Genomic DNA, 22,718 nt, shown 5'->3' on the forward strand with positions numbered 1-22,718 from the left:
ACTTGGGGTGGTTAAAACAATATTTGGAAAATGGAAGAATCAGAAAGAGAAGAAAGTGGAACACACAAGAGAAAGAAAATCAAGGCCCTCTTCCCTCCTGCCGTGGCCCTCTCTATCTTCAGCCCTAGTTCCAGAGAAGAAAAGGGTGTGCTGTCACTAGAGGCCTCCAGGCAGGTCCATGCCACTGAGTCACAAGCCAAGCCGTGTTTGCTTCCTGCGCCAACAAGGCATATCTTTGCTGAATTGTGCAATATTCTGGCCACCTGGGTTTTTCTACATGTCGCCTCAGTATACCAATTCCTAGTACTCAACCACCATTCCCTTTACTCTTTTTTTTTTTTTGGAGACAGAGTCTTACTCTGTTGTCCAGGCTGGAGTGCAGGGGCACAATCTCAGCTCACTGCAACCTGTGCCTTCCAGCTCCAAGCGATTCTCCTGCCTTAGCCTCCCAAGTAGCTGGGACTATAGGCGTGCGCCACCACAACCAGCTAATTTTCTTTTTTACCTTTAATAGTGACAGGATTTCTCCATGTTGGCTAGGCTGGTCTCAAACTCCTGACATCAGGTGAACTGCCTGTCTCAGCCTTCCAAAATGCTGGGATGACAGGTGTGAGCCACTGTGCCTGGCCCCCTTTTCTCTTAAATGTGCCAGCTGTAGTGGCTTATGCCCATAGTCCCAGCATCTCAGGAGGCTGCGGCAGGAGGATCAGTTGAGCCCAGGAGCTTTAGGCTGTAGTAACCCAAGGTCATGCCACTGCATTCTAGCCTGGGTGACAGAGCAGACCCTGACTCAAAAAAAAATACAATGTATAATGGTGATATCATAGTTCAAAGGTTAATCATCTCTACTTTTGAAAACAATAATGAATACCTTGCTTTGCATTTGTAGAGCCTTACGTTTTTTTTCAGAATTCTTCAAAAAATATGCTCACATACATGCCACAAGCAGTCTTGGTGGTAACAAAGGTTAAACATTATTATCTCCACTTTAAGTTATCCCTCCTTTATCCATTTGTTTTCTACTCAACAAGCCGTGATTGCGTACCTGCCTGTGCTAAGAAGCATGCTGGGTATACGGTCACACAACGCAGCATAAAAACAGCAGGTGCTGCCTTCAACAGGTTCACAGACCCGTGGGGAGAAGTGAGGAAGTGGTCCCTGTGTGCAGGGTCTGGGGCATCTTCCAGAGGAGAAGATTGAGACAAGCATTAAAAGGTCAGCATGGGCCAGGTGCGCTGCTCACACCTATAATCCCAACAGTTGGGGAGGCCAAGGCGAGAGGATCGCTTGAGCCTGGGAGGTCGAGGCTGCAGTGAACTGTGATGGTGCCACTGCACTCCAGCCCGGACAACAGAGTGAGACCCTGTCTAAAACGAAAAATTAAATTAAAAAATTAGTATGATTTTACCAGGTAGAAAAGAGAGGAAAGGGGATTCCAAAGATAGAAAAGAGAGGAAAGGAGCGGGTCAGCAGCCTGCACAGAGAGAGCCATCTGGAGCATCCAGACCACAGGGAGAGAAGCAACGAGGAGCAAAGGCTGACGAAGACTGAACAGGGAGGCTGGGCCCAGTGGACGGAGCCAAGAGTGACTTGCCAAGGAGTTTGGACTTTATCCTGTGGGCAATGAGGAAATCACTGAAGGTTTTAAGCAGAGGTGGGTGACGTGAGCAGATTTCTGTTTCAGCAAGATTACCCTGGCCACGGGGTGGAGCATGCACCAGACTAGGAAAAGACTGGGCAGGCTCTAGAAACATTCCCAAAATAGAATTCGCAGGACTGGGTGTCCCACTGGAGACAGGACGAAAGGCGATATCAGAAACAGCTTTCTCACTCGGGCTTGAGGGGCCCTCTTCCAAGATACAAGAGCAGTAAGAAAGCCTTACCCAGGGTCACCTGCTCTACTTGATGGACAACTCAAATCAAGAACCTCAAGCTCCTCCTGGTAGAAACCTCTTGTTTGCCTCATTAACATCAATCAGCAAATAAATTGAACCATCATCTGCCAGGCTTTCCTTGTTTTTCACTTTATATGTGTTCCCTTTTTGTCCTATGGAGCTCATTAAGATCATTAGGGCAAAATTCCTTTTGACCTCCCATAAGGCCTTGCATTATACATGACAACATGTGATCAATAAATATTTGGGGTTGGTTTGTTTGTTTGTCTGTTTAATTTTGAGACAGGGTTTCACCATGTTGGCCATGCTGGTATCAAACTGTCCTCAGGCAATCTGCCCACCTCAGCCTCCCAAAGTGCTGGCATTACAGGCGTGAGCCACTGCGCCCAGCCCAAATATTTGTTATTAAATCAAACTCCAGAAGCCCCAAGAACCCATCACCAGGCATTGCCTTACTTAGAACCTGAGATATTTGCCTTCTTTAATCCCTAATAAACAGGGGTTTTTTTTGTTCATTTTTGTTTTTTGTTTTTTGAGATGGAGTCTTACTCTGTTGCCCAGGCTGGAATGCAGTGGTACGGTCTCTGCCTCCAGAGTTCAAGCAATTCTCTTGCCTCAGCCTCCCCGGTAGCTGGGATTATAGGCACTTGCTACCACGCCCAGCTAATGTTTTGTATTTTTAGTAGAGACGGGGTTTCACCATGTTGGCCACGCTGGTCTCTAACTCCCAACCTCGTGATCCACCCGCCTCAGCCTCCCAAAGTACTAGAATTATAGGCAAGAGCCACCATGCTGGGCCAACAATATTTTTTTTATAATTCCTAGATTAAGTAATTCCTAGATGTCTGAATTGCACAATCCAAGATATTTTGTGTTGAGACAGAGCCTCACTCTGTCACCCAGGCTGGAGTGCAATGGCATGACTCTGCTCACTGCAACCTCTGCCTCCTGGGTTCAAGTGATTCTCCTGTCTCAGCCTCCCAAGGAGCTGGAATTACAGGTTCCTGCCACCATGCCCAGCTAACTTTTTTGTACTTTTTAGTAGAGACAGGGTTTTGCCACGTTGGCCAAGCTGGTTTCAAAATCCTGACCTCAAGTGATCCTCCCTCCTCAGCCTCCCAAAGTGTTAGGATTATAGGCGTGAGCCACCATGCTCAGCCATAATCCAAGATATTTTTAACAACAACAAAATTGGAGGGTTCAACATGGTCTTGACAACTTATTTTTAACACCATTGTTTCTTAAAAGGAAGGGCATTAAATATATATCCCAAAAGTCAGGATAATGTAATTTTAAGATGAATTTTTCAAATTAAATCAGAGTTCCTCAACCTCAGACCTGTTAACTCTTTGGACTGGAGAAATCTCTGCTATGGCAGTGGAGGGAAGAGAACGGGGAGCTGTCCTATGCTCTGTGGGAGGCTCAGCAGCAGCCCTGGCCAATACTCTTATATCCCAGCGGCACTTCCCAGTTATAACAACCAAAAACAGTCTCCAGGCATTTCCAAATGTCCCCTGGGGGCAAAATCGCCCCAGTTCAGCACCACTGAATTTTAAAAAGTAAGCGTTATTAGAAATCCAGTTACACTGTCCTTATATTTTGGGTCAGTGAAAACTATCACAGACTGGCACCAGTCCATAAACAGTTTTTGGGAACAAGAGACTCAGAGATGAAGTGTGTGGAATTTGAAATCGGACTTGAACTCAAATCCCCATCCTACCTCTACTCATTCCCCGACCTTGAACAAGGCACTGTTCCAAGCCTCCCTTTCCTCCCTTGCACAGTGAGGACAATAGCCCCCCATCCAAGTTGTTGGGAGGAGTCAATGGAAGCGATGTGACATGCTTAGCATGTGATTGTCGGGGAAGGAAGTACGACAATCATTAACATTATTTCTACCACTTCTATAACATAGTACAGTATCTAACACAAATTAATGATTGCTACCCAAATTTCAGACTTTTTGGGTCAAAAGGCTCTTATACGTAATATAGCAGACTTTCAATAAACACTTACCAAATGGACAAATGAACCCCTTGTCACCCTGATCTCACTTGTTCCTTCCCTCAACCCCAACACATTTGAGTCCTTTCTCTTTTACTAAACCTTTCTCCAATCCTACTCATGGGAATTAAAGCCATAAAATAAGCCTGGTGCATCTCAGACCTCTGCCCTGGGCCCTGCGGGTGGGAGCGCCGTGGAAGCCTCCAGCAAGCCATATCAATCACCCCCACCTATGAAAGCCTTTCTTTGGGGCCAGCCATGAATGCCCCCTATGTCATCAGCATCTTCAGACTCCTGCTGTCCTTCTTGGATATTTAACCTGGAGGTGGGCCAGGGACAGAAAAAGGAGGTGGCAAGATCCTTGAACAAAAGGAGCTATAAAAGGGTGTGGGGGAAGCAAGGCAAACGGCAGATAAAACGAGCAGGCACCTCAAGGAAACGTGGCGGGGGAGGGGGTTCCAAGCCTCTCTGTCTGCTCACTTGGCAGCAAGCTGGTCAGAGTTCCTGCTGCTTCCTTCTGGTAGAAACCCCACCAAGCCCACCTCCTCTCCTCAGCAGGCAAAGCACTGGTAGCTCTCTCAAGCAAAAAAAAAAAAACACTCCTTGTTATAAACCAGATGCAGTCCTGGCCAAAGCCCAGCGAGCCATAAATTTCTGGGGTTCATCTCACAAGTCCATTAAGTATCTTCTGACAATTTCCCAAAGGGCTGGGTTTTTCTGGTCATCACAGGGGCTGTAGAATATTGAGTACAAGGAGAGGACTTCAAGAACAGGGGATCCAAGCCCTCATTTCATTGATGGGGAAACTGAGGCTTGGAGAGGGGAAGAACTTGTTCAGGATGGTCCAAGTATGCTCCCGTCAGTGGCAGCACTGAGCAGCGAACTCAAGCCTTCAGTTTTGGCCTGCATTTTGTCAGAGGCTTGAAAACGTACCAAGAAAAGGAAGGTGTACTATGAACTACATCTCACTTTCCTGAAAATACAGATGCGTGCTCACACAGGCACACCCACACATAAAAGGTAAGGAGAGAGAAAACAAACCTAGTAAAATGCTAGTCAATGATGAATCTGAGCAAAGGGGATATTGGTGTTCATTGAACTATTTTCACAACTTTTCAGAAGGCTTGACATTTTTCCAAGGAAAAGTTTGAGGAAGCGCTAGGTGTGGTTCATGCCTGTAATCCCAGCACTTTGGGAGGCCAAGGTGGGAGGATTACTTGAGGTCAGGAATTTGAGACCAGCCTGGGCAGCACAGCAAGACCCCATCGCAACAAAACAATTAAAAATTGCCAGATGTGATATTTCATGCCTGGAGTCCCAGCTACTCCCCAGGCTGAAGCAAGAGGATCGCTTGAGCCCAGGAGTTCAAGGCTGTGATGTGCTATGATTGCACCACTGCATTCTAGCCTGAGCAACAGAGGGAGACTGTTTCTTTTTAAAAATTAAAATTAAGAAAATAAAAAGGTTTGAGGGAGAAAGATAATGCTCTAAGCAATCCAAGATAAATAAAAGGTTTTTAAAAAGTATTTAGAAAAGAGTAAAAAATCGCTCCTTCAATTTCATTTAATTTCCCTAGCTAGGGACTAATATCCTTAGGCCAAGTTACAGGAAATCCAGAGGTTAAAGGGGTGGGACTCCAAACAAGTAAGAGATGCTGGTGTTCTTAGCAGTCTGTAGCTATGGCAGTCTTGGAATCCAAATAAGATGTCAGATATTTTGTCCCATCAGCTCCCAAAGTACCCATATGCTTGTCCTATCAAGTATCCTCTGTTTTTGGTTCAAAAAGTAACTATGAACTATAGATAGGGCAAATACCAGATTTTCCCAGAAGACTCCATCACCTTTGCAATACAGGTAGTTTATAAATGCAATACAATGCCATCTAATTTCTATTCAGTTTGCAAATTCTTTCACATAAATGATTGAACCAAAATCCACACCCAACCCACACTCACCATGTTCTCTATCCATATTAGTATTTGGTTTGGGCTATACTGGGTCCATAATCCAGTCCTGAAAATCTATCCTGGGTCACATATATTAACTCATACCAATAGCAGGGCACTCAAGGCGTGATGATTTGAGGGAACACAACCTATCCAAGAAACCTCAAGGAATTCCTCATGGCTGAAGTAAGTTCTGAGGAAACCATGAACAAGGGAATATGACTTGGAGAGAAGGTAGAGGGCTCATACACCCAACAAAGGAGTTGGAAGTTGATCCTTCAGAAAACAAGGAGTCACTGAAGGGTTTGAAGTAGGCAGTGATATAAATGGATCATTCTGGTAGAGTACAGATGGATGAAAGTAACTCAAAGCTAGAAAGTCTATGGGAATGACGAAGACCTGAACTAAGGCAGAGTGGTAGCGATGAACTGATAACACATTAGGAAGAGCTACTACCATAGCAAAGGAAGAAGACTGGGTGGGAAGAGGGCAGACATGACTGAGAGAGAGAGAGGAGGGACCCCGATAACATCCAGCTTGGCCAATGAGGTAGACGATGACAACACTCATCCTGATGGGAAAGCCGGGAGCAGAAGAAGGCTTGGGAGCATGGTGAGTTTTGATCATGTTGAGGTCCCAGTTGGATATGCAAATGCAGAGCTCCAGAGAGAAGCCCAGGATGAATATGTGCATGGGGAGTAACCAACATTATGTATGGGGAAGGGTGCCAAGGGTTCGAAGGAGGTCAGCTAGAGAATCAGGAGCAAAACAAGAACTGAGTCAATGACAGGAACTCTGGGGGAAAAAACATTTAAGGATAGCCAGGGAGGAAGAGACCCAAAAAAATATTCAGGAGTAGCCTGATAGGCAAAGATCTGTGCCTGCTTCTCAGTGACCCACTAAACTCCTCCATCTCCACAGGCTGGTCACACCATGCTGAGGCTGGGAAATAAACAATCATGTGTTAAAATAAACTCATTTCTCCTCAACAAAAAGACAACCCAATTTTAAAAGGCGTAAATAGGCCAGGAGCGGTTGCTCATGCCTGTAATCCCAGCAATGTGGGAGGCCGAGGTGGGTGGGTCCCTTGAGGCCAGGAGTTCGAGATCACCCTCGTTAACATGGTGAAACTCCTTCTCTACTAAAAATACAAAAGTTAGCCAGGTGTGGTGGCATGTGCCTGTAATCCCAGCTACTCAAGAGGCTGAGGCAGGAGATTCACCTGAACCTGGGAGGAGAAGTTTGCAGTGAGCCAAGATTGTGCCACTGCACTCCAGACTCTGTCTCAAAAATTTAAAAAAAAAAAAAATGAGACCAGACACGGAATCTGATGCCTGTAATCCCAACACTTTCCCAGCACTTTGGGAGGCCAAGGTGGGTGGATCACTTGAGGTCAGGGGTTTGAGACCAGCCTGGCCAATATGGTGAAATTCTGTCTCTACTAAAAATATATAAATTAGCTGGGCATGTTGGCGTGCACTTGTAGTCCCAGCTGCTCAAGAGGCGAGGCAGGAGAATCACTTGAACCCAGAAGGTAGAAGTTGCAGTAAGCTGAGATCATGCCACTGCGCTCCAGCCTGGGTAACAGAGCAAGACTGTCTCAAGAAAAAAAAAAAAAAAGAAAGAAAGAAAAGAAAAAAGGAGCTACCACTTCACACGTGCTGGGATGGCTAGAATCATAAATGTCAGCAAAGAGGTGGAGAAATTGAACCCCTCCCCCCTTACATCACTCATGGGAACATAAAATGCTGCAGCCACTGGGGAAAACGGTTTGGCAGTTCTTCAAAACTTTAAACGTAGAGTTACTATATGACCTAGAAATTCCTCCCCAGGCATATACCCAAAAGAATTGAAATCGTATGTCCATGCAAGGATTGTACATGAAGGTTTATATTACCATTAATCATAACAGCCAAAAAGCAGAGATAACCCAAGTATCTATCAACAGATGAATGAGTAAATCAAACATGGCGTATTCATACAAGGGACTATTATTCAGCCATAAAAAGGAAGGAAGCACGGAAATAGGCAACATCATAGCTGAATGCTGAAAACATTATGCTGAGTGACAGAAGCCAGATACAAAGGCCACATGTGTTACATGACTTCATTTCTATGAAATATCTAGAATAGAGAAATCCATGAAGACAAAAAGCAGATTAGTGGTTACCAGGGGTGGGGGGACAGGGGAGTGAGACTCTGCTGCCCGAGTGCAGGATTTCCTTTTAGGGTGATGAAAATGTTCTGGCATCAGATGTGGGTGATGGTGGATGTACTACCCACCACTGAATTATGCACTTTAAAATGGTTAGTCTAGTGAATTTCATGTTGTGTGAATTTTCTCTCAATAGAAAAATGCAATCATCCTTTACAAAGTGACCCACAGCCACAAGGAGCTGGGGCAGCAGTTTCTCCAGCTTGCAGCAGGAGCTCCAGACCTTCCGACTAAAGAAGCCAAACAGCCTGCTTCCCAGGAGACCCCTTAAATGTCTTTAGGCATCCACAGCTGGGGGAGAGAGTGCAGGTGAAGAGGAGAAGATGGAGCATCAGCCTCCCCTGGCTGATCACTCTGTGGTCTGGCTACCTCGCCCACTTGTAAAATCCCAAATTCAGGGTGGCAGCGAGACATACATGCAACTATGACTTGACCAGCAGCGAGGCAGCAACCAGGTCTGACCCAGGCATAATGACCCCACAGGGACAGGAAAGGAGAAATGATTTCCAAGCGCAGGACACCCAAGAGCCCTCAAAAACCAACCTCATGGTTCATCCCCTTTATTTGACTCTTCGACACCTAAAACCTGTGCACTGTGCTCGAGAGCCACCTGCCAGAGACAGCATTCCCAGACGTCCCAAGGGCCAGCATTCACCTCACGGGTGCCACGGGGAGATGCGGGAGACACAAGTGGCTTTGAAATTAGCACAACTTAAACATGGCTTCAGATCCGCTGAGGAAATCCAGGCCCAAAGAAGCCAGTGAGGAACAGGAAGCTGACCACTGTGTTCTCAGGAGGGGTTGGAGCCTCTGGGGAGGGGGCACCGAGGACAGAGCTTGGCGTTCTGCGGATGGTATCACATCTCTACTTCCCTGACCAGTGATCTGCTCCCCTCGCTCTCTCTTTTTGCTCCCTCTCTCCCACCGTCCTCCCAGCGCAACCCTGGATAATAAAGCAACCGAATGCGAATGCTTCCAGGTAGCACACCAGTACTCCAGAGAAACTGTCAGAACAGGGAAGCAGTGTGGGGATAAGGAGCAAAACCCCTGGCCTACTCCGGCCATTGGAGAAGCGCCCCTCCTCCATGCCTCCCTGCTCCCGCCTGCCCTAAAGGGAGAAAGAACACAATGAAACTAGGTCTTCCCTTGGGGTCCTGACCACCTCGTGGGGAGAGTGTGATTACCCTGCAGTTGCCATGCCTACTGTGATGTCGTTCCTTTTATCGTCCTATCTGGATGAATTGTTTTCCCTTTTCTCTGACGGACATCCTCCTACATGGTGCCCAGGAGCCCGCTGGGAGCTCCCGCCCTTGTCTTATCTGGATCTGGGACCTCAGAAGACTCCACATTCCTAACAGGAGAGCTCCCAGGATGGAGAAAATGTCTCTCAAGCTGGTCAATCTACTCATAGATTTAAGCAGAACCAAACAGAACCTATCCAACATCCTCTCTCAGAATGCGAACAGGAGAGGGGCCTGTGGGAAGGTCCAATCACCTTTACTTAATGGGTCAGAAGGAAATCACTTTTTTCTTTTCAAGACAGAGTTTCCCTCTGTTGCCCAGGCTGGAGTGCAGTGGAGCAATCTCAGTTCACTGCAACCTCCACCTCCCAGGTTCAAGCAATTCCCCTGCCTCAGCCTCCTGAGTAGCTGGAATTACAGGTGCGCACCACCACCACCACCACCACACCCAGCTAATTTTTTTACTTTTAGTAGAGACTGGGTTTCACCATGTTGGCCGGGCTGGTCTCGAATTCCTGACCTCAGGTGATCCGCCCATCTCAGCCTCCCAAAGTGCTGGAATTACAGTCATGAGCCACCATGCCTGGCCAGAAATCACTTTTTAAGTAAAATAAATGCAAAGAATAAGGGTGGGGGAAAGCTTTGCTGATACCACACTTTATCATGCACAGGGGAAGGCAAAGGAAAAAAGAAAACTTTACTAAAGGATCACTTGTTGTGCTGTCCAGCCATAGGGTCTACAGGGAGTTTCATGCCAATGAAGAGCATTTCTCAGCCGGGCGCAGTGGCTCACGCCTGTAAACCCAACACTTTGGGAGGCCGAGGCGGGCGGATCACGAGGTCAACAGATCGAGACCATCCTGGTCAACAAGGTGAAATCCCATCTCTACTAAAAATACAAAAATTAGCTGGGCATGGTGGCACACACCTGTAGTCCCAGCTACTCGGGAGGCTGAGGCAGGAGAATTGCTTGAACCCAGAAGGCGGAGGTTGCAGTGAACCGAGATCGTGCCATTGCACTCCAGTCTGGGTAACACCAGCGAAACTCCGTCTCAAAAAAAAAAAGAGCATTTCTCTGCATCTTACTATGCATCAGGCATTGTGGCAGGTACTAGAGACTTAGTCCAAGCCCTTAAGGAACTAACAATAAGATCACTGTTCACAATCATAACATTTACAGGCTCCTTCAAAAGAATTTCCGCTCTAGAAAGATAAGCTGAGAAGCCAGACAGTTTGTCTACAGCCTTCATGAAGCTCAGTCTACGATCTGTGGGCAGAGAGGAAAGGAGCTGGCCATGACAAGTCTTGCCCCAGATCCTCAAGTGAAGACCCCAGCCTGCTGCTCGCTTTGTCCTTGCTCTGGCCTCCCCTCCTGGGATCTGTGACGGCTTCCACAGGCAGTGAAGGAAGGCAGCAAGCAGTGGCTCCAGTGCCAGCTGCAATAACCCCACCCGGGGAATGAGGCCATCTGCCACAGAGAAGGCGTGAGGGCCAGGGAGGCTGTCCCTGCAGCCAACTAACCTGCACAGTCAAGTCGACTTTCACGAAAGGGGCCTGCTCCTGGAAGTCACTGATGCCATTGTTAAAACACAACACCAGGCTGGGCACGGTGGCTCACACCTGTAATCCCAGCAGGTTGAGAGGCCGAAGGGGGGAGATCACTTGAGGTCAGGAGTTTGAGACCATCCTGACCAACATGGTGAAACTTTTTCTCTACTAAATATATAAAAATTAACTGGGCATGGTGGTGCACACCTGTAATCCCAGCTATTCAAAAGGCTGAGGCAGGAGAATCACTTGAACCTGGGAGCTGGAGGTAGCCATGAGCCAAGATTGCGAAGAACGAAAGGGGGGGGGGGAGAGAGAGAGAGAGAGAGAGAGAATGAAAGAAACAAGGGAAGGGAGGGGAAGGGAGGGGGGAGAGGAAAGGAGAGGAGAGGGGAAGGGAGGGGGGAGAGGAAAGGAGAGGAGAGGGGAAGGGAGGGGGGAGAGGAGAGGGGAAGGGAGAGGGGAGAGGAAAGGAGAGGAGAGGGGAAGGGAGGGGGGAGAGGAGAGGAGAGGAGAGGGGAAGGGAGTGGGGAGAGGAAAGGAGAGGAGAGGGGAAGGGAGGGGGGAGAGGAGAGGAGAGGAGAGGGGAAGGGAGGGGGGAGAGGAAAGGAGAGGAGAGGGGAAGGGAGGGCGGAGAGGAAAGGAGAGGGGAGAGGGGAGAGGGGAGAGGGGAGAGGAGCACCCTGGAGAAGACAGCAGTCCATTCACACTGGAAACATCCAGACTTACTACATAAAAATGGTGATTACTGGCCAGGCACAGTGGCTCGTGCCTGTAATCCCAGCACTTTGGGACGCCGAGGTGGTGATGTAATCCCAGCTACTCGGGAGGCAGAGGCAGGAGAATCGCTTGAACCCGGGAGGCGGAGGTTGCGGTGAACCAAGAACACACTACTGCACTCCAGCCTGAATGGCCTGAATGACAGAGCAAGACTCCGTCTCAAAAAAATGAAAAAATTAAATGGCAATTATGGCTGGTGCCAGCAGCACAGTTATTTTCAGCCAAAACCTAAGACACAGAACTAGCCTTATCTTTCCAATATATGTGTCTCTTGCTATTTTTTTACAAATTACCTATCATATGTACATTGGAGACAGAGTCTCACTCTGTTTCCCAGGCTGGGGTGCAGTGGCATGATCTCAGCTCACTGCAATCTCCACCTCTGGGTTTAAGCAATTTTTGCGCCTCAGCCTCCCGAGTAGCTGGGATTACAGGTGCCCACCACCCCACCTGGCTAATCTTCATATTTTTAGTGGAGATAGGGCTTTGCCATGTTGGCCAGGATGGTTTCAAACTTCTGGCCTCAAGTGATCTGCCCACCTCAGCCTCCCAAAGTGCTGGGATTACAAGTGTGAGCCACCGTGCCTGGCCATATATATTCTTTTAATGGAAAGCAGGAGCAAAATCATATTTCCATTTTCAAATGAGCAAAGAGAAGGAGTCTCAAGTAATATCAACTTGCAGACCTGTGATATTTCTCTTAAGTTCTGGCTTTGAGGGACCTTTGGCAACAGCAAAGGCACTCGGCAATTTGTGTGGAAGCCATGTTAGCAGCCCACCAAATAAGCTACAACTATTAGTTCTTCTGTGGTTAGTGGAGTTGGGGATGTGGCAGGCAGAAGTGGAAGTGAGACCCACATGAAAGCCCTAAGCATCGACTCCCCAAGGGACTGGTGAAATGACACAGGTCCCAGATAGATGTCAGACTTGGTCACAGTGTCCTTTTTCACAGCCCCGTCTGCCTTTCACCTGTCCTGAGGTAGGACATCCGGATGCCCTACTTTGCTTTGTGGCCCTGCTCTCCTGAGACAGTGGCCCCAACAGGCTGCTCACCCCAAATACAGATAAGAAACTTTGCCATCCAAAACCAAGAAAGAGGCCAGCGAGGACACACAGGGAATGCTCACTCAGTGGTGGCTGAGTTTGTGTAAGTAGCAAAACGCACACTGTAGGATCCACATCTGTGAGAGAGGGCCTCACAGGAATCTCAGCTTGGATCAAAGCAGGCAGGTGGACGCTCACTCCACTGAGGGCAGTTAAGCCCAGCTCCAGGTGCGATTAGGAAGTAATCTGAGAAGCTGGAGTTCTGAGGCCGGCAGGGTGGCTCACACCTATAATCTGAGCACTGTGGGAGGCCCAGGCAGGAGAATCACCTGAGGTCAGGAGTTCGAGACCAGCCTGGCCAACATGGAGAAACCCGTCTCTACTAAAAATACAAAAATTAGCTGGACGTGTAATCCCACCTATTCAGGAGGCTGAAGCAGGAGAATCACTTGAACCCAGGAGGCAGAGGTTTCAGTAAGCCAAGATTGCACCGTTGCACTCCAGCCTGAGCAACAAGAAAGAAACTCTGTCTCAAAAAAAAAAAAAGAAGAAGAAGAAGATGGAGTTCTGGACTCACAAACCCAGGCTTGAATTTCAGCACCACTCAGTCACTGTGTGGTCTTGAGTGACTTGTCCTTGTTTTTTCTCATCCATAAAATGGGAATAAAAATACCTGACTTTGAGAAATTATGACACTGCGAGCACACAGTACATACACACAGCAGAGATGGGAGTTATAATTATCGGTTTGCCAAACGCAGCAGTGTCTGTACTCAGCCACCCACTGCTGACCAATGTCCTTCACTTGCAACATAGCTGGCTGAGAGGGTAAAGCCTGCAGCCATGGAACCAAGCTCTCACCAAGGTAACGGACCCATGCAGGGCTCAGAGCCTTCTTCATATTAGAGACACTCTGGTTTGATTTTTCTTTTAATTTATACACATAATTGTGTGCATTCCTTTATGCATATGTATACATATACAGGCATAGGTAAAATTTATTCAAATAGCATTATATCACTGATACTATTCTCCTGTGCCCTATGCTCCCACATGGCTACCCACATCCCTGCCTTTGCAGGTGTCCCGTGTTGACATCTTAGTTTGTGTCCTTCCACAATTCTCCCCATATTCATGTAATTCTACACACACAAACAATAGTGAAGACTTGGGCAGTGTGGGGGCATTATTGTTTAACAAAAATGGAATTATACATCACACATAGTCTCTCCCTCCTTTTTTATTCTACCATAATTTGCCAAAATCCTTTTAATGGTTCTGTTATAAGTCATTATAGAAAGGTGTCAAAGCTATCAGGCCATTCCCCGACTAATGGGTATTCACTCAGTTTCAACTCTTGGCCACTACCAACAAAAAAGCACTAAATTCCTTGACAATATGTCCTAACCAAAGACCATTTCCAACCCAACAAAAGCCCAGGCCCCAGGATGTGAAGGTCACCCACGAAAAGGACCTCATGATGAATGCCTGATTCAGCCACATCATCCTTAAATTCTCCTTAGAGGCTGGGAGAAGTGGCTCACGCCTGTACACCTGTAATCCCAGCACTTTGGGAGGCTGAGGTGGGCGGATAACAAGGTTTGGAGTTCAAGACCAGACTGGCCCACATGGTGAAACCTCGTCTCTACTAAAAATACAAAAATTAGCTGGCCATGGTGGCACGCACCTGTAATCCCAGCAACTTGGGAGGCTGAGGCAGGAAAATTGCTTGAACCAGGACTGGGAAAGGGAAGGTTGCAATGAGCCAAGATCATGCCACTGCACTCCAGCCTGGGATACAGAGCAAGACTCCATCTCAAAAAGATAAAAAATAAAAATAAATAAATAACTAAACATTCTCCTTAGAAAGGAGACCCTCTGCTCCTAGAAGTACAAATTCCCAGGCATGGGTCTGGCTTCCAAACTCTAGTTCTTCCGGTTCTTACTGTGTCAAGTCAATTCTGCAGGTCTTTATTTTCCCATCTGTAAAATAAAATCATAACTGCCTCAGGCTACAGGATTTGAGAGCGCTTGGGTAAGGGATTTTGATGAGGGAGCAGTGTGTGAAATCTTTTTACTGTAATTCTGTGGGATGTTGTTTCTGGCTTGTTGTCTGGGGGTCAGGGAAGGGAGGTCAGGCCAGAACTAACAGATTCAATTAAGTTGCCTCTGAGACTAAAGGCCCCTATTTATAAGGTACCTGGGGCTGGATGGGAAGGCGCTTCTATCTTCTACATTTCTGAAACACCTGGCACTGTGGTTGTTTACAACGAAAAGTTAGGAACTGGACGGGGGGGAGCCTTGGACGCTCCACTTGCCCAGTTTTGTCAGATTCCAAAGAGGGGCAACTATAATTGAAATTATAAGAAGAGTGATCCAATCAGCAGATTTTGGAAAATCTGTAATCTCACTGGTGTATGATTGTCACTCAAAATTTCCTTAAGCTCTGTATTTCATTCAGTAAAAAGTTGAGGCTGGGGAAGAGAAGGAGGACTTCTTTTGCATGGAGTATAGTGATTATATGTGCTATTCTTGAAAAGAAAAAAGGAGCAATTTTAGGAAAACAACTTTAAAACTTCCATTTCGGTAGCAGTTCTAAAAGACTTTCAAGAGTCTCTCCAAAAAGAAGGAGCTACAGCAAACTGGAATGAATTTACCTGGTTATCATATGGCGCACACACGTGAGAGAAGGGGAGAAGGCATGGGAAAACCAACAGAGTTTGTGTCATGATACTCTGCTTTAAAACCCAAATCAAGACCAGGTGCAGTGGCTTATGCCTATAATCCCAGCACTTTGGGAGGCCAAGGTGGAAAGATCTCTTGAGGCTAGGAGTTCGAGACCAGCCTGGACAACATCATGAGACTTCTCTCTCTACAATACTTTTTTTTAATTAGCTGAGTGTGGTGGTGCGCCTGTAATCCCAGCTATTCAGGAGGCTGACGCAGGAGGATTGCTTGAGACCAGAAGGTCAAGGTTGCAATGAGCTATGATTATACCACTGCACTCCAGCCTGGGTGACAGAGCAAGACCCTGTCTCTAGGAAAAAAAAAAAAAAAAAAACTCAAAATCTGATTATAGAACAATTTTCTTTCTCAAAATCGAATCAAGCAGATCATTGGAACCCCTTTGGAAAAGCATTCAGCAGTATCTACTGAACACACACCTGCCCCATGACCCAGTAACTCCCCTGCCAGGTGCGTATACTTAAGGTATCCAAAAGACAAGCATCAACATGTTCTCAGCAGCACTACTCACGGAAGTCCCAAACCAAAAACAATCATGTGCTCATCAAAAGTAAAATGGGAAAATAAATCATGGCGAATTTACATAACACAGCACTATACAGCATTGAGAATGAATGATCTACAACCACAGCTAACGCTGAGTGAGTCTCAAAAACCCAGTGTTAAGGGGGAATTCCAGCTACTAAAGTGTATGTGCTCGGAGATTCCATTCCGGGGCGGTTAGAATCAGAATAGTCACCCTTGGTGGGATGGGGTAGGGGACATTGGAGTACCCAGAAGGGGCACAGCTACACTTGTATAATGTTTCTTCCTCTGGGGGTTGGTGACACAAGCAAGTTCAACTTGAAAATTTTGGGTGGGTGAACATATGTGGACTTTTTGGTGTGTATGTTATACTTCAGTTTTTAAAACTTAAGAAATTAGCCAATGAACAAAAACAAACATGATTAAGGATGAAGCCGTCCAGTGGACAAGGCTCTTGGAGCCATATTTTACTTGGCATGTATCATTCCGGGAAACTCTCCCCTGTCAATGCCAGGACTGACTAGCTGAGCATTTTGAGACGGTATTCTGTAAGAACAGATGAAAGGGAAAGAAGAAACTGGCACTTTCATTGGAAAAGAGTCGTTTCTAAAACCTAGATGTGCAGCCTCTACCCCAGGTAATGAGGCCAACACACTATCCATTACAGCTGGGTCCAGGTCTGCTTGAAAAGCATCTGGGGTTTTTGGGTTTTTCTTCACTTTAAAAAAACTTGTTTTGAATGAGTAGAAAAGGCATAGTTATTTTATATGGAAATCTGTTAAAGAGATCTGATCAATGGTGACAAAATGGAAGCCAGAGATGGAAAAGATTCACTGTGAGGCTCTGGCACCGAAGGCCAACTTGGGCTTCCATTCTGTTCAATAATAATATTTATAATAGCTGCTAACACTTATGCAAGGTTTGCATATGCTAGACATTGCTCTATGAGCTTCTATATATTAACTCATTCCATCTCCATCTACGCGGTTGGGATTGATGTAATCCCCACTTTATACCCTGAGAGGGTAAGTAACTTGCCCAAAGTCACACAGCTAATAAGTAACAAAGCTAGGCAGTTTTGAGCTCTTAACCATTACACCATATTGTTTCCTAGTAAGCATTTATTATGCCCCTACTGTGCACTGGGCACCATGTTGGGCAAAAGGGGTGCTGAGATGTATAAAACACAGGTCCACACATCACAGGTTCTAGCCCATGCAGTGATGAGAATCATACAGGCATCCTGAGATCTAATTTCAGAATGAAACATTAGAAAACTGCCTCCAAACACCTGGACATTAAAACTAAATGCAGTGCCCATTTTCTCACTGATATTATCTGCTCAATAGAGCCAACTGTAGGATTAAGCATTCCTTGACGCTCCACCCATCCCTGGGTCATGAAACTCAATAAAGCTCTCCTCATTTTGGTTGGAGGGGGAAAAATGCCCCATAAATATGTTTTCTTCTTTTCCTGAATCACCCTTTTATGTGAAAAGGATTGCTGACCACTGATCTAGCAGGGTCTTGAATACAGGGGCTCTCAGAGGTAAAAGAACCCCAGGTGTTCAGGTTATTAAAAAATGAAGAAATACAAAGCAGGATTACAACATTTTTGGCACATTATAGATCCTCACACAACAAATTTACATTTTTCACACACACACACACACACACACAAAGTCAAATACACAATGAACAATAATTATGATCACAGGAGAATCAAAGGCTCTGCATTTTTAAGTATTGACTCAGAATGCCCCAGGAATGGCATGGTCAAGGCACAGACTATGCATTGGATGCTTTGTGATGAACATGTTGGTGACTACATGTATAATCTAGTACAAAGATAATATCAAACTCTCATTAGAAGCTTCCATGAAACCAGGTGTGGTGGCTTATACATGTAATCCCAGTAGGTTGGGAGGCCAAGGCCAGAAGATCACAACCAGGAGTTCAAGACCAGCCTGGGCAACATAGTGAGTCCCAGTCTCTACAACAAATTTAAAAATTAGCCAGTCATGGGCAGGGCGTGGTGGCTCATGCCTGTAATCTCAGCACTTTGGGAGGCCAAGGAGGGCTGATCACGAGGTCAGGAGATCAAGATCAACCTGACCAACGTGGTGAAACCAAAAAATACAAAAATTAGCTGGGCATGGTGGCGCATACCTACAATCCCAGCTACTCAGGAGGCTGAGACAGGAGAATTGCTTGAACCAAGGAGGCGGAGGTTGTAGTGAGCCAAGATCACGCCACTGCACTCCAGCCTGGGCAACAGAGCAAGACTTCATCTCAAAACAAACAAACAAACAAAAAATTAGCCAGGCGTGGTGGCACCTGTCTGTAGTTTCAGCTACTTGAGGATCACTTGAGCCCAGGAACTGGAGGTTGTACTGAGCTACAATCGTGCCACTGCACTCCAGCCTAGGTGACAGAGTAAGACCTTGTCTCTAAAAAGAAGCCTCCATGAATGGGAAAACCAAGTTAAATCAGCTCCCACTCCACCCTAACCCCCTTCCTAAGCCTTCCTTAAGGGAAAAAGAACAAAATATTGAGTCCAGTAGTAAGGAAAGAACAGTGAAAGCCCCAGCTGGGAAACCATGATAGAGAAGAAAGGAGGCACACAGAGAGGGAGAAAATGTGGATGAAAACCCTGGACGACGGCCACCAACAGACCCAGGCTAGCCAGGTGTAGACCTCTGTGACACCTAGAGGTCAAGTCCAAGAGGTCAGCTGAGGTTCCGAAAGGCAGGCAGGAACTCCATCAGCTGCCTACTTGTCCATGTGCTAGTCCTCTCCAGGCCTCACGTCTACACTCACCTCCTGGCCCACTCCTGCTGGCCTCGCCACAGGCACAGGTGAGGCCCTAAACACCAGGAATCTTCTAATGTGTGCTGCCTTCTCCCACGTCCCATTTCCTAGGAGTCAATCATGGTGCCCATTGCAACATGGTACCAATGCCACTTTCCAGAGTAGTGTGATGTCCAATTCTAAGACCTGGGGGGTAAAAAGTGTTACGGCTTCCCAGACCCTAGAAGAGACAGGGCAGAAAGCTGGTGGAAATGCATCTCCAACATCTGTTTCTTTTTCTGCTAAAATCTATCCACTGTGTGAATTGCCAAGGAAAGTTAAGATTCCTGTTCTGAAGCGAGAAGGGTTCTCTTTTCACATGACACCTGCAGAAGATGGAAAACGTGATACGCTCTGCAGATCAGAGGACACCGGCTCCCTGTAAGAGGATACCCCAACTCTTGCCAGCACAGCACCCAGCAGGGCAATTTTTCCATTTTTCTCTTCTTGCCTAAAGGCCTCTGGAAAGGCCACCAGGGTTTTCCTTAAAATTCTCCCCTAGGAGGCCTCACTGCCCACCATCGTCTTTATTTAGCTAAGTAGCAGAGTTTTTATTTTATTGTTTATTTATTTTTTATTTATTTATTTATTTTTGGAGACAGTCTTCTTCTGTCGCCCAGGCAGGAGTACAAGTGGCGCGATCTCGGCTCACTGCAACCTCTACCTCCCATGCTCGAGTGATTCTCCTGCGTCAGCCTCCCAATAGCTGGAAATACAGGCATGCGCCACCACGCCCAGCTAATTTTTATATTTTTAGTAGAGATGGAGTTTCGTCATGTTGGCCAGACTAGTCTGGAACTCCTGCCCTCAAGAAAGCCACCTGCCTTGGCCTCCCAAAGTGCTGGGATTGTGAGGTCCCACACCCAGCCAGTAGCAGAGTTTTTAAATGACTTCCAGAGCCCTTTACTGGAGACACACCCAAGAAGATGAGCTCTTACTCTTCCCACAGAGGCCTATAGACCATGACCAAATTCACTGGCTCCCGCTCAAGCTATAGGAAGCCGAGGAGGACCTTGGAATATCCTCTCTAAATTCCTTCCCTAGTTCCAGTCCAGTTAAACACAAATTGACTCTATTTTTTTTTTCAAAACACCAACCCATTCAGATGGCCTGGTTTATCTTCATTAATGTGTTATCTTCATTAACATATTTCTCAGTGATAAGCAGCGCTCAGGGTTCCACACTGTACTTTGTATCCATGCAGACAAGGCCTGTGGGAAGCTGTAAAACTGAAGAGGCGGTAGTAAATCCAGGAGTGATTCCCAGATATCCTGAGTTGGTGGCTGACTTTCTTGAACACATCTTTCCCTTACCTTACACTTACCCTTACCTTACACTTACTGAGCATTCCCTCTGGACCAGAACGTGTCGTAAGAGCTTCATGTGTGTGGTCATTCAATCCTCATACCAATCCTGTAGGGGAGGAACTAGAGGTAAGTGACAGGGCTGGGATTTTAATCCAGAAGTCTGATTCCAAAGCCCAAGTTTCCATGAGGGCCACAACGTATTTCTCTATTCATGGATTCCATCAGAGCTCTTGACAGGAGCACTTACCTCACTGTATTACAAGCGCCGATTTACTTTTCTATCTCCCTGAAGCTTAATCTGCTAACCGTGCCTTATTATTTATTCTCCTGTCTTTGTTTGTTGTTTGAGACAGAATCTTGCTCTGTTGCCCAGGCTGAAGTGCAGTGGCACCATATCAGCAGCAACCTCCGCCTCCCAGGTTTAAGCGATTCTCCTGCCTCAGCCTTCCGAGTAAGTGAGACTACAGACGTGCGCCACCTCACCCAGCTAATTTTTGTATTTTTAGTAGATTCGGGGTTTCACCATGTTGGCCAGGCTGGTCTGGTCTTAAACTCCTGACCTTAAGTGATCCGCCCACCTCGGCCTCTCAAAGTGCTGGGATTATAGGCATGAGCCACCGTGCCCAGCCTCATTCTCCTTTCTTTCTTTCGATAGCTCCCACCATGAGTTTCACCCAAGCATATGGCCATCTGCTCCAAACTACATTTCCCAGCATTCCTTGCAACCAGGTGCGGCCATGAGCCTAAGCTTCAGCCAATGGGATATGAGTGGAAACTCCTTAATGATAAGCTGCTTGTCTTGGATTTCACCTCCTGCTTCCCACATCCTGAAACACAAACTTAAGAGATACAAAATAGAAAAAAAAAAAAACCTGGATCCAGAATGATAACTTTCTGGACCTACCTTGCATACGAACCGAGTTTTTTGTTTTTTGGTTTTTGTTTTTTTTTTTGGACACAGAATCCCTCTGTCGCCCAGGCTAGAGTGCAGGTGCGGTGGCACGATCTTGGCTCACTGCAACCTCCACCTCCAGGTTCAAGTGATTCTCCTGCCTCAGCTTCCCAAGTTGCTGGGATTACAGGCACGCACCACCATGCCCAGCTAATTTCTGTATTTTTTAGTAGAGACAGTGTTTCACCATGTTGCCCAGGCTGGCCTCAAATTCCTGGCCTCATGTGATCCGCCTGCCCCCGGCCTCCCAAAGTGCTGAGATTACAGGCATGAGTCACCCCACCCGGCCTATACAGCCATTCTATTTGGGGACCTCTTTGTTATAGCAGCTTAGTCTGTATGCTGGATTCAGCACCTAAAGTCCCACAGCTTGTCGTATTCTACTCAACATCTCCAGAACCTTTCCTCAGTGCTTGGAACATAGTAGTCGCTCAGTAAATATTTGTGAGCTGAATGAAAACACCATTATGTAGAGCAGGTAGTACCAGGGCTAAACAGACTGATTTGCTCAAGCTGTGCAGATGACCCTTATCCAGATGACTACAATGTCTCCTGCTTTCCTGGAAACAGTTCAGGCCAGAGAGTATGTTTAAGGAAGTATTTGCAATAGGGAAGGGATAAGTTTTTACTGCATCTGTTACTGGTTCTCTGCTGAGACAATGGATTTCATGCTTAATCACAAGTTAACCGAGGTTACTGCTTGTCTGATAATAATACTGAGCTCTATTAGAGCACTTACTGTGTGCCAGGCTCTGTACCAAGCACTTCATTTACATTACGGCATTCATTTTCATTCCATTCTCACAATAACCCTACGAGGTAGGAAATATTAATACCCCCAGAAGAACAAACCAGGCCCCCCAAAAAAGTTAAATAACTTCCCCTAGCTGCATGGCTTGTTAGTGACGAAAGTAAAATTCAAACCCAAGTTGTTTGAGCCTAAACGTATTCTCTTCAAAAGCAATTTGCCACTCTCTTCCTGTGTGACAGGCCAATATTCCCAACTATGATTACAAGTTTCAAGGGCTGGCCCACGTTTTGTGTTTATCTCAACAGACGTCTCATGCCTGGAGCATCCACTGGTGGCTGTGATACTTCTCCTCTGTGCATAGTTGATGAGGGGTGCACACACCCACCAGGTGACATGACTCAAGCAGAGGGCAAACAGCCTCAGCCCCAGGGTCCACTCAGCTCTCTTTTGCCCTCTCCTGCTCCCTGGGCTGCCCCGGCTGCCTCCCTGACCTCTGCACTCTTCTGCCCACGCTGCTGCCGCCCACAGCCTGGACACCATCCCCCTGGGCTGCCTTCCTGCCTGCCTCTGTGCATAATTCCTGCCGGGCCCTGCAGTTCTCCTTGCTAAAGCCAGCAAGATCCAGGTCTGGCCCGGTAATGGTGTGGTCCACATCTCACCTCCCACTTTCACCCTAACTTCCTCCTCATGGCCACTCTTTATCCACAATGACTACTCCCTCCCTGTTTCCTAGACTTAGCAATGCAGTCAGGAGCTAGGTAGGGTAGCCTTTATCCCAGAAGTTGGGGTAAACCTAGGGCTCATAAACCTGGGGCTATGAGCCAAATACAACCCCTGGGATTGCTTTCTGGGTATGCACTATGCTTTTCGAAAACTGAATTAGCTAGGTTTAGGCCAGGCATGTGGTGCATGCCCG

The 22,718-nt window shown here is 46.7% G+C and overlaps 1 protein-coding gene across 12 annotated transcripts in view; it reads right to left on the minus strand.

Annotated features, from left to right (window-relative positions):
- DPF3 (double PHD fingers 3) overlaps nt 1-22,718 on the minus strand; it is a 289,593-nt gene that overhangs the window by 222,933 nt on the left and 43,942 nt on the right. For 4 of the 12 annotated variants that reach the window (XR_013521359.1, XR_013521358.1, XR_004729995.3 and 1 more), the window contains exon 1: nt 20,123-22,718. This exon is cut by the window's right edge and continues 43,422 nt beyond it. The exons of 5 other annotated variants lie outside the window; for them this stretch is intronic. Coding sequence is in view for 1 of the 7 variants with exons in the window: in XM_035260921.3 (XP_035116812.1) it covers nt 20,123-20,187 (65 nt within the window). In the remaining 6 variants the exon portion in view is untranslated. 3 more of the 12 variants (XR_013521360.1, XM_035260921.3, XM_078335319.1) reach the window with 2 other exon arrangements.

Source organism: Callithrix jacchus, chromosome 8 (assembly GCF_049354715.1).
Source record: "Callithrix jacchus isolate 240 chromosome 8, calJac240_pri, whole genome shotgun sequence".
In the NCBI taxonomy this organism is placed as follows: Eukaryota; Metazoa; Chordata; class Mammalia; order Primates; family Cebidae; genus Callithrix; species Callithrix jacchus.